Source organism: Pyxicephalus adspersus, chromosome 2 (assembly GCF_032062135.1).
Source record: "Pyxicephalus adspersus chromosome 2, UCB_Pads_2.0, whole genome shotgun sequence".
Classification (NCBI taxonomy): Eukaryota; Metazoa; Chordata; class Amphibia; order Anura; family Pyxicephalidae; genus Pyxicephalus; species Pyxicephalus adspersus.
In genome coordinates this window covers 84,524,676-84,537,659 of record NC_092859.1, presented here as the reverse complement: position 1 = coordinate 84,537,659, position 12,984 = coordinate 84,524,676, and the positions used below count along the sequence as shown (strand labels likewise).

Genomic DNA, 12,984 nt, shown 5'->3' with positions numbered 1-12,984 from the left:
ATTAGTCGGTATAGGGAATAATAAAAAAAAATTAAAAAAATGTAATAATAATAATGTTATTATTAAATTATTATTATTAAAATGTAATAATAATAATGTTAATAATAAAAAAAAAGTAATAATAATAATAATGTTAATATTAAAGTTTTTAACCTAGGGAATTTTGTTATAGAACATACCAGATAGTGGTTGCTTAATGCACTATTGACAGCACTCTAGATCAGACCAGTTTTCCTTTACTGTGTGTATTTTTCTTTTTTCCTTAAACATTATCTATTTGTTTTTAAAACCATAGTATGTAATGACTAAATCAAATGTTGAACTGTAAGTTACTACTTTAGCCTGTTTTGGTTTATTAACTGGTATCAAAGTTTTAATAACATTCAAATTCAGTCAAAGTTGAAGTGCAAAGCTCAAACACTAGTTAAACAACAAGTACAATGTTCAGTATATTAACTTCTTATTTGGATAATAATGCTGTCCTAAAATGACCTAGGATGGTGTCTTGGGGTGTTGTTCTACTCAGTTTGATGTAACTTGAGAGTGATACTCAAGAGACAAATATAGTAAATATGATGGGAACAATCACACTGAAAGAAATGCTGTCATGTAGTGTCATGTCATATCATCATGTATGCAATAGGGTTAATTTACTTAGAAAAGTAAATACTCACATTTCAAGGGCTTATTCACATAGCTAAATGATCAAAGAGAAGCCCTGCTAATTTTAGCAATCTAATCAGTTAAAAGAAAGAAATCATTAAGCAGAGTGAATTCTTGTAGTGAACAAGCCAAACATTTGTGGACATCTGACCATCATACTGTACCTTTGAGGTCAGATACTGACATTGGATGAGTGAACTAGACTTGCCGTGTATGAACCTAAAAGCAAAATTCAGAAAATTTGTCACTGGGCACAATTCTTTGAATTTAGTGTAATTTCTTTAAGGCGAAGATCAAACCTGTGTTGGAAGTAAGTGTTCTGCGCAGCTCCTGGCACTTTTTGAGATTCTCGGCTGCCTACACAACTGCACTGGTTCTTAAAGAACTAATCCTTGCAAATTTGACAGCAGACACTCCATATTCTCTATTTAGCTACCTTAAGGGAGACACTCCGTGTGTACCAATGTCCCATCAGAACAGACTGTTAGTGGAAACCACACTGAAACATCACCACCAATCGAAACAAAGCCAATGTCTACACTGAAGTTACTTTTAAATGCCCATACAGCTTTTGTATGCTTTTTTAAGCATTCACAAAAGGTGTTTTGAACCAAGCTAAAGGAGAAAAAAGACAACACATCACCAATGCCTGATAACCGCCACAAACACTTAAAAATAATAAATAATCAATTAATTCAATTGGTAGAGTTTGCAGGGTTTATAGGCATTTTTGTGTTTTTTAACACTCAACTGTCTACATGCTGCAGACAGCTTTCTCTTTGCACCCCATTTAGAAAAGACCCCAAAACACTCTGATGTAAAGTGACACCAGCAATTACCAGGAATTTCAAAAGTGGGCATTTAAGCAGTGGGGAAACAATCCATGTAGACTTAGTCTAATAGAATGTTTAGGTATCAGTTGTCATTGCTGTTACCCTAAGTGAGTAAGGGCAATGAGATGCTCATTTAGAGGACCTTTTCTTTTAATTGCACCTCACGGTATACTTCTGTAACAGACTTTCACAGACAAGTACAGTTTACCAGGTGTTGTATTTTTTACAAGGACAGAGGAAGAGGCAGGAGAGTAGAAAACAGTGGCAGTTCTACACGGGTATACTAACAATTTGGAATAGACTTCAAAACAAAAGCTTCTTTCAAAATGTTTTTTTTTTCTGGATTAGATCCCTAAAGGCCAAGAACTCTTTCATTTCTGTATACAATTTTGCCTTTGATGACCACATATTTAATTAACTCCTGATGGCCTCCAAACTGATAAATAAGATGCTCCCACCTAAAAGAAAAAAATACACATATAGATTATCTATATTAGGCATACAAAACATTTTGGCTTTAACAAAAACATTTAAATCCAGAGATTCCAAAATAAAATATTAATTGATCTCTAATACTCTTGTTGGCCACACCAACTGTATGGTGCATTATGTGATTTATAATATGTACATATATTTTAGCATTTGTTTAAGGTATAATTGTAGTGCAGATAAAATAGTAGTCTTTACTTTAGTGTTTTTATGTAACCTTATTTCCCATTTTGTAAACCTCCAGAGGCTGGCTTTGTATTTCACTAAAAAACGTCAGCCCTTAGGCTATTACATTTTCAGTTAGTCAGAGGTTTAAAAGACTACATGGTGACAAGTGTTTTTGTTTTGGCCAAGTAGCCAAAGTAATTTATTGTTCAACACAGTGCATTGGTGTGAACTTTGACAACTAAAATCAAGAAAAATAATTTTTTCCTACATTGGGTTTGTGTTTAACAATGCAGATCAATCCAAATGGTGTAATGGGTTTTATATCAGAAAATAAAGCCTGCATACTGAGTATGTAATAAGAAAATAAGATACCAACTAATATATTTTAATATATATAGTAGTATTTTAAAACATTTATCAACACACCAAGATAATATTTTACATTTTTCCATATTTTCCACTATAGAAGAGGTCTCCTAACAAGGCAAAGTGAGATTTTTAAACATACATGTATACATAAATAAACTTAACTTTGAATTCTTATATAGGCAGATTAACTACTAACAAAAACCATTATAAAGTTTAATGTTTCCATTTAAAATGGGCTGTTTGTAGACAGAACAAAGGGCAAGAAATGGATTTAAAAAAAGAATAGTAAAAAAAATGTGCTATGTTCAGACTCTGTAGGTATGGAGTGTGCTTGTCAGCAAAACACAAATCTTTTACTAACAAGTTTTCCCCATTCTTCCGGCATATACCAGACCAAACATGTCTCAAGTCCGATTCTTGCCCTTTGTTCAGTCTACAAATAGTTCTAGAAAAGGGGGAATGTTGTTTTCTTTCCATTTTTGGCATTGATTGTTTATATGTTGTCTACATTAAACACCTAGGACTACCCGAGTCTTATCAGCTACTGTCATTTATAGAAGTTCATTTAACGTATTGCAGAGTGGACTTTTCATTTGCTAGTGGAATAGGTAGTCAATCGGGATCTGATGGTATGTTATAGGTGCATAGATTTTTCAAACACTCAAGTTTTTATAGGAGCACACCAATGTTAAATGCAGCCATAACTGTAATGTTAATAAAGAGAATGATTAAGGACACTTGTCATTCTATCACATTTTCATCAGAACGTTTCCCATAAGATTATATGTGCAGGTAACATTTTATGCAGAGTATTCACTTGTTGAAGCTTCCCATGTATTGATGTCCAAAATCCCTGAGCCTGCTGTTATTCAAAGCTTAAGCTGGAAGTGATCTCGGCAGCTCTTGCAGACTCTGAGCGTTTTTCTTTGCTCTTCCCCTGGCATCTACATAAAATGTTATGTTTGAAAGGAGGAGTAGAAATGCGGGGCCAGCACAGACAGTATGAAAAAAATGGGAATGGAAGCAAAGAAAGCTTTTTTAGGCACTCAAAGAATTGTTGTAAATAAAATCAATGTAATTTTTATTTGCATACAAAATCATAAAAAGTTAAAACAATACTCATCATTCATACGATAAGGTTTACTTTTCTACTCTAATTTTTGGTAGAGGAAGTTACAAACTTCCATATATTTCAAGCATAGCAGGACAGGGTCTAATTCCTATGCAATTCACCCAGAAGGGCTTCCTCAGGGGATATATATAGACCCTGATCACAGGGGAATGTCAAAAGAGGAAATAGAAAAAAGGGGGAGGTTTTTTTCCCATCAATGCCTACCCATCAGATGTGGTGATTTTTGCAGGGTATTGTCCAATAAAATGGAATCTTTTACCCGCTAATGTCACCAGAAATGGTGTCCAGGGAGCTGCAGCCGCAGCTTCTGCTTAGTTGAAATGAACGCCTACCTAAAAATAAACGCCTACCTAAACCAATTGATTGGGACAAAATTTTACTATGATTAATTAGAAGTCCATGACAAACCACATCTAGTACTCTAATGTCTCAGCACAGACAGACACTCGAGAAAAGTAGGGGGGCTATTACGTGAAAGGAGAAAGGTGGTTGTGCTCTTCCTAGAGTCGCAAGATTGTCTAGTAAGTTCAAAGGCACATGGAAAAATATATAAAAACATTTATATTAAAGGAAAACTCTGAAATCAAGAGTTTAAAATGTCGGTTTTTTGTGCTCTTGTCTACATTTTTAAAGTGTAAGATGACAAAGGATTTTTCCTCCAGTGGTAATAGAGAATATGTAGCTGTTATTTAATTAAAGAGTCAAATAAATCTTGTGTTACTGGTGACAAGATAATCAGCATGTACAGCAATGGATACATACCTAGGGGCATTTATGATGACAGCATCACCTTGTTTCCCAACCTCAAGAGAACCATGTGTATGAGATTTTCCTAGAGAGTATGCAGCATTAATTGTAGCAGCAGCAAGGGCTTCATTTAGAGACATCTTCAAATTGACGCAGGCCAAGTGCATTACCATAGGCTAAAAGTAAGAGTAGGGAACATCATTTAGCAGATTGCTACTATTATGGCAAACAAAAACCAGTAGCAACAGCCCACAATTGACGCACATTCAATTCTTTAGTTTCAGTTCTTTGTAATCAAAGGAAATACAAATTTGCCATCATATTTTCACTCTATCATCCTTCATCCACTTAATGACAAAAAGCAAATGTGTGTATGCTCCGTAATTTGATTAGATGTCAAAAACACATCAGCTTTTTGTATGATTAATAGAAATTTTCTAAACCATTAGATCAAGGTTCTGTCATTTAAATTCATAATAAAAAGTAATTTTATGGTTGATTCCGCAATGACTAAATGAATTGCTCAGTAGATAAGTAAAATCTACCCATCTATGGCCAATCTATGACCAAAAGAATGCATCCTGTAACGACCACATACAAACCCACAGTGTATCTATAGGTAAAACTTGTTCTTTTCTAATGACAACCATTTACCTGGCGTCAACCCTAATTTAGGAAATCTTCCCATTTACCTCCTGTTGCGTAAAGTGAAATTTTTCCAGTAGGACACTAGTGGCAAAAACCTGAAAGGGCTTTTATTCTCTCCCAGCCTGTGTTAGTGGTTTACACTTTGATCTGTGCCATATTGAAAAATCTTAAATGGTGCAGTATAAAGCAGGTCTAGCGGAAATACTTCTTCAAGACACATTTTCCTACTTTTTACTTTTGAGATTTAAGTATTACACACCAAGCAAGGCAATAGCAATGACCTATTCACTAACAGCTACAGGAAATTTAATACATTATATTAAAAATTCTGATGGATTGTTTTTGAATAGTATGTTCAATACTCAAGTACCTGTAGCCTGAATGTAGGGTGGGTACAGTACTTTATTAGGGTGCTTTTTCAGCACAGCAAATTTGTGAAAGCATGCCATAATCTGCTAATATTGGCAATAATATTGTTGCAAAAATAAATTATTTGAAAAATAAAATTATTCAAAGATAGGTGATCGTGCACTCTAAATAGTAAGGGAAGCAGTGGAACATACTATATATGTTCCATTTCACAGAAGCACTTACCATGGAAAAACAGTATGCATTGGGATTAAAGTCACTTCCAAGAGATACTATGACGCCAGCATTAAGCATGTCTCTAGCTCGAGGTTGTTTGAGCCTTAGTGAAAAAAAGTTTTTTTTAATTAATATTTACACTAGGACAAAATACATATGTATATTTCATGTGATTTAGTAAGAGCAAGTAGGAGTGTCAAAAGCATTCCAGCAAATAATCTTTCAGATACTGTCATTTAGAATTCAGATGTCTGTAGTTCAGGCTGAACATTCAGAAAACTAAAATCTTGCAGCATTAAAAAACTGCATGTCAGAAAAAGGTCAACTGCAGGTCAAATGCACCTGTAAACTAATTTTGAATGATTTTGGAAGCATTTCAACTTGATGTCAAACAGAGTTACAAACCTAAGGCCTGTCAAGACTTACATACTTTCTGCTCAGCTATTTAGCTGAACCAAAATGGTCTCAGCTTACAGCCACAGGGCTGTAAAGATCTCCTTCACTGTTAGATATATGTGCATAGAAAAAAGTCATGGTCCAGTTTGATCTGACCAATTTATATCAGTTTATTGATTTATTGTAATTTTTAAAAATCAGCTGTTTGAGATTATATATATATATATATCTGCAAAAAAACAAAAACAAAATAACACAATGCTATACCTTAGAATGTATGCAGTTGTTGGAAGCAAAACAGCAGAACACTTGGCTGCAGCCATTGCAGTTATTCCTTCATCACTTATTTCTTCTAAATGACTCACAGCAAGTGCTCCCAATTCTGCACCCAGCTAAAATATACAAAAACAATTCAGCAAAAATGTCAGATTATTGAACATTCATTAAAAGTTCTGTTTTTACATAGATAATAAAATATAAATCAAAGTTAACAATTGACATGTGTATTTTACATTCTATTTTTTGGGCAGATTTATTTTAAATTGGAGTTCAACTCAAGTGTGGAATTCAGGAGGTTACCAAATCATTTAACATTTAGTGCATTTTTTCTCAACCAGGGTTGAGTGGGGCCCTTGGGTTTTTCCAGAGTTTGCTAGGGGTTCCTTGAGCGATGAATAGTTTGTGACTCCCAGGTCAGTTACCACTGATGCCAGTGATCTTTTTGGTTATCTGTAGGGGTGGCAGCCTTCACACGGACCAGCAATGTAAGAGGCATTGTTCCCAATGATCACTAAGCCGATGTACTGTGAGTTGTATATATATATTAATTGAAGCAGGAGTTCCCTGAAGACCTGAACATTTTTTCAAGAGGTTCTGCCATGTTACAAAGGTTGAGAAACACTGCTTTCGAGTATGGATAGATACATTTATGTACAATCTGCATATAACAGACAACTAAGCGTAACTTGCCAACTGTAGGAGGAAAACAACATGCCTCCTGCCCTTCCAGACAGGGCTATGAAGCTGTATAGACAAAAATACAAATGCTTTCGCAGGTAAAACAGCTACTGAAGAGTATGGCTGATCCTATAGAAGGACTTGTGCAATAAGTGTGCCCACTAGGAATGTTTCCTGAAGCAGGGTTGTAAAGCTCCAGGGTGGGTTGTACAGTGAAGGTTGCTGGATTAATGGCGAAGTTAAAGAAAAAAAAAAAGTGTACCTCTGCAGAATTCATAGGGTTCAGTTCGTCCCCATGAAAATTCAAATTGAGCCCTATAGCCTTCCCAGCCTGAAGAATTCTTTTAGTGGACTGAAGGTCAAACACACCCTTTTCACAAAACACGTCAATGTTGTCCACGTGAACTTCTTCATTTACAGCCAATTCTTTAAGAGCAGGGAGATGATTTTCAATAATCTCTGTTGCTGCCGTTTCTGCACTTTTTCCTCTAAAAGAAAAAAATGAAAATGTCAAACAGTAAACTCGTTTTTTCAACATACACTGGCTAGTGAAAGCCATTACTAGCATCTGCTAATCCAGTCAGTGCTCATATTTTTATTAGCACCTAGGGTTCGGGTTTGAAAAACCCTGGTGGTTGGAAATATGATCCTACCTCCTCTTTTACCTTGTCAGTAGCTATGCCATTGAAGATGCTTACTACAGTAATATGACAACATTGAGAATAAGAAAGTGGCAGAATGCAGGGCCAAATAATAAGGCTAAGGAGATAGGAGGGTGCAGGGCAAAAGGGGAGGACTGAGAGATAAGAGGGTACAGGACCAGACGATTTGGGGCTATATCAGCCATTCTCAACCAGGGTTCCCCCAAAGGTTGCTAGGGGTTCCTCAAAGTGTGGCTGATTGACTTCCTCTTTGATGATGCCCGTGCGGTTCTAGGACCAACACCACTCGATGGAGGTGGCTGAATGATATGGTGTTTTTAGTAATGTTATTCTTTTCACCAACCTAAGAGGCTTTTTCCATTGATTCCCCTAAAAATTGGTGTTAGTAGAGGTTTCTTTAAATGTATTTAAAAAATAGGCGAGAAAAAATCAAGAAGGGCTATGCTTGATGGTTGAAAGTCCATCATCTTTCCTAAAAGGTCTCCCAGTGTTTCTTTTGACTATATTGATTTTCACTGTATGTCCACATTTCTGAATGCATTTTAGATCAGAATTCCCATATTTTAATATGTGTCTCTCAATTGCTTGGTTTACCTATGCTGCACCAGAGCTTTCTCAGGGACTCTACAACTTTTTTTTACTGATTTTGTATGCCTCTGTACCGTAGGTTTACTGACATGACATGAAAGCACACAGAGATGCCTTCTTTTTGGCATCTCCGGCTTTCCTAAAAATATTAAGAAATAATCAAGTTTCATTTCCTATTTTTTAGGGAGTTGATTACACTCTGAAGTTGGCTGCTTCATATCTTGTGCCCATTTTACTATTTTTGTTTTCTGCATTTCCCAAAAATATATTTACAGTAAAAACTTTAAATCATTCCACTTAATACTTTTTAGTCTCATGCCCATGCATAATGAGAATTTTGACCATTGACATTTTCCAACACAAATAAAATATGTCTTACTTTGGCACTGAATGGGCACCACAGTATGTAGCGGAGATGCCAATTTCCATTTCCCTGTAAGCACGCTCAATAACTCTTAGCATTTTAAGTTCGGACTCCAGCTGTAAGCCATATCCACTCTTACACTCAACTAATGTGGTTCCTGTCCTGAGCATTCTCTCTAGGCGCTGTTTAAAGCTGCAGTACAGAGTTTCCTCTGAGGCAGCTTCTGTGTGGTTCACTGTAAAATGGATTCCTCCTCCAGCCTGATGAATGTCCATGTATGTAGCACCTGCAAGCTAAAAGCAAGCAAATAAATCAAAATTAAATTTGAACATTGTTGTCAAATCAATTTTGTTCATATATAAAAAGTATTATCTGCATCTGTATTATCTGTATTTTTGTTTATGAAAAAATATGTATTTCTACAATCTGCTGTTCAGCTAAAGCCTTCTTTAGATGCCAAAAAAATTGTCACCCATAAAGACTGGCAGTGATCATTTGGGGTGACAATTTTGGGAACATTCAATGTAGAGACAGGTGGTTTGGCTACTTACAAGCAGTCTGTTCTGTTTTCTGAAAAGGAAAAGTTAGAAATTTGCTGCAAAGAGCAGGAAGTTCCGCATTGAAACAACTACAAAATTCTTCCCTAATAGCCTTTCATTTACTGTTTCAGATTACTAAATGAAGTCTTTTATTTATGGTCCAGCCAAAAAGAACAACAAATTGCATACACAAATCTGATTCATTTTTCCCCTTATCATCCTTCTCTTTCTCCAGGATTTATTGAACAAAGGAACCTGAAAGAATCTAACTTATGCTCTCTGATATTTTCTTCAGCTAACCCATGGTGCTTTGGGAAACCTGTGAAGTCATTTAAAGAATAGTAAAAAGTTTAAAAAAGATCAGTTTAAAAACATTAAAGTAATATTTTTTTTAATTATTTTGTATCTGCATTTAGGAAGAGATCAGAGGGGAATCTCCAGAAATGTTCAAGCACACAGTTCCAAAAACAATCATGTCTTATAATAGCATACACAACACATGGAAGCTGAAGAAAATAAGATAATGTAGTGAAATACTCAAGCGGGGTTATGTTCTGATCAGCTAAGAACAGCCTTGGGCTTTATTTATAAAACAAGGAATTGGACATTCCCTGGTGGGAATCTATTACTGCCAATAAAACACATGAACCTGGAATGTTTGAGGGAAAGTCTGATTCACAGTTTTATAAAAAGAGCCCCAAGTGCAGTAGCCACTTAACAAATATTTGTAATGCTCTATAAAAGTGAGTAATTATATAGCACAAGACAATACTTACTTTCATTGCAAATTCATGCACTCGGTCACCAGCCCACACAGGATGAGTGTGTGCATCCACAAAACCTAAAAAGTAAGGTACAATTAGAACATAATTTTGATCTGCATATTGCAACTGTAGCTGGTAGTAATCAACATGTCACTATGAAGTTTATTTTTAAAGCAGTGTTAATGCCTTACAAGCTGCTTGCTTCAGGAATCTGAAGCAGGTGTGGTGCAAATCAAATGATTGAAGAAGCGTTCTGGAAGGACCAGTGTTTTCTACAATCATGGAGCACTCTTTATTGCAGTAAGCAGAACTCTGGCACATTGTATTTCCACACCATTGGCACAATTTATGAATGGAGTGCAACATGCAGGGAAATAACAGGCAGCTTTACCAGCTATCCATCATAAATGGACTCTTGGTGGGAGACTGACCATAGGACAGAATAGAAAACTATTGTTCTTCAAGTTAAAAACAGGCTAAGTATGTGAACTTACAATACATCTGATTCAAATGTAATACTGTGTATACGTTTTGTTTCTGAGTGTCTGTTTTTTCGAAGACATCCATGATGTACTATTTATGGATTATTCCTATAATAACAGGAAGCCAATGCCAACTCGGATGATGAACATCTAATGTCTCTGAAAGTGTTACTTGCCTGGCTATCATGCTGATCCTTGAGCTTCAGCACTGATGTAGTCATAGATCTGAAATAAGTTTCTTTGGCAAACACAAGTGCTTTAAAGAATTTTTTTACAGTGGCGAATTTCCCCATCCTGTGTCACTTTTACTTGTGTTAATCCTGATGCTTTCTGCCTTAGTCATAAAAAGAAAAGACTAATTTTTCTAGATAAAATATTCTGTAAAATTGGCAAATATCAAGCTAAAACCTTTTTCCAGTATCAGACAAAATGTGGAAAGAGAACTCTTGAGGCTTTTATTGTTATCTGGGGCTTTGTTGCAGAAATTTACCCCTACTTCCTGTTTTATGGATAAAGTTTTCACCTTGCAAGGAAGTTATTAAAAATCTGCAACAGATCATTTTTCTAATAAAGAAAAATATTTTGGCTGGTGTTGCTGTTAGAGCGTTTCCCTTAATTCTTGTCTGGTAAAGACTTGACAGCAGAAAGAGATATATGCGAACACTTCTCTAATGAAGCCAAGGATAGCAGATAGTAGTGCATCAAAGACCTTTTTGTGGCATTTTGTTGTAGTGGTAGAAGTATGTGAATAGACCTTAAATTGTGATATCAATAAATGCAAGACATTTTGTTTTTAAAATTGTAATATGTTTCAGAATAAGGAGTAGTGCAGTTTCCACTTTTTTTGCAGCCATGGGACATATAAACACTTACCAGGCAGAACACTTTTTCCAGTACAGTCAATGATGGTCTCAAACACTGCTTGAGAAAATTGGTTTTGTATAGTCTCTGTGGGTCCTACAGCCTTTATGAATCCATCACTGTAAATCACATTGACAAAGTGTTACATATTGTTATCGGTTGGTATTTATGTGAGGGTTCACACGTAAAGAAGATAATGGAGCGTGTTTTTTAACCTGGATTAAGCTAAAACTGCATAGGTATGGAACACCAAGTAATGTGACCATCATGCACAAGGACTGAATTAGATAAATAGAGTAGTGTTATTTTATTACTTCTGCCCTTACCTGGTTACAAGTAGTACTGCAGTAATTCAATAAAACCTTATGAGGAATTATACAGAGAGGTTACATATGCTGCCACTGCTGAATATATTCTAAAAAATGTTATTAGCCACGACATATAGCTGATCTTTAGGTTTCAATAGTTTCACTCACACATCTGAAACAAGCATACACATCCAAATTAAAGACAGGGGTTCAGAACACCAACATGGCATGTATTTTGTAGAACCAGATCAGAAATGACAGTTTATGTAATCTCTCAGTACAGGACCACTTAAAAGGACATTCTCCACTATACCTGTGCTTTTTTTAAAAAACAAAAATCACATACAATTCTGCGTGCGTTGCTATGTGTTTTGCACTGAGTAGCCATTTCATTTAAATAGGCAGTTGATCGCACCACACCCCACGTAAATGCTCACTTTGGAAAGCACAGTGGTGCATTGCTAATCTGCTTTTGGGGTGCCATTAAAAATGAATAGCAATCCAGCACATATTATGGTGGACATAAAAATGGGTGCATTACCTAAAGTACAAGAAACAACAGCAGCAAGTCTTTAATTTAAATACTATATTAAAAAAAATTGAAAGTGTGGAAAAATATACCAATGGCTTCTATTTTCTTGTTGACTCTCAACTATGCAGGATGTCTGGATTACCAAAAGAAGAGTAATATATACTGAAATTGTAGCTCAAAACATACTTTTGTTGAAGGCTTTAACCACAAATAGCTTTTAAGTGTATTGAAAAATTCAAATGTTTTAACTATTATAGCCCCAGTAACTTGGCGTTTCCTAAAACTTAAAGTAGCAGCATACTATATTACAAAGGGTAACAATAAAGGGAGAGGAAAAAAAAGTGTTGTAGCTGGCTATCCTAAAGGGATCACTGCTAGTTTTTTGTTAAGATTTCCAGCTTACCTACCAAATAACATTATAGCCTGCTAGATACACAAAATATTAACATTACATTTAGTGACTCTGAATACACAAAAGCAACCATAAATAACAAGAACTTTATATAATAAACTACCAGTGTGATTTAGAATAGACCATATTGTCTGTTCCATTATATATGGGAAAGTCTGGTTTCAAAAAGTAAAGAAAATGCACCAACTTACTTGCCAATTACCAGGCTGGCTTTTTCCAGTACTGCCAAATGCTGCATTCCTTCCTGAAGCAGGAATTGTTCCTCATTCCTACAGACAAGGACCAATTGCTCGGCATTTTTCAACAAAAGCCTATATTTGCAGGGCATTCTAATAACTGCAAACTTGCAAAGTGCTTTCTGCTAGAACACCAATCTAGATGTTAAACTCACACTGACCACAGCAGAGAGTGTATTGCATAAAGGCTAGATCACAAGAGTTCACAAAGGCAACAAGGGACAGCTGGGTTTTGTAACCTCCCTCATG

General features: G+C 35.6%; 1 protein-coding gene across 1 annotated transcript; it reads right to left on the bottom strand.

Annotated features, from left to right (window-relative positions):
- Positions 1-1,694: 1,694 nt before the first annotated feature.
- AMDHD1 (amidohydrolase domain containing 1) lies at positions 1,695-12,984 on the bottom strand. The gene is made up of 9 exons (XM_072401281.1): positions 12,691-12,984; positions 11,260-11,366; positions 9,917-9,981; positions 8,617-8,894; positions 7,250-7,475; positions 6,298-6,422; positions 5,644-5,737; positions 4,417-4,577; positions 1,695-1,954 (listed from the first exon to the last, which is right to left on the bottom strand). The coding sequence occupies exons 1-9, from the start codon at positions 12,825-12,827 to the stop codon at positions 1,849-1,851; spliced, it is 1,299 nt and encodes a 432-aa protein (XP_072257382.1). The 5' UTR covers positions 12,828-12,984; the 3' UTR covers positions 1,695-1,848.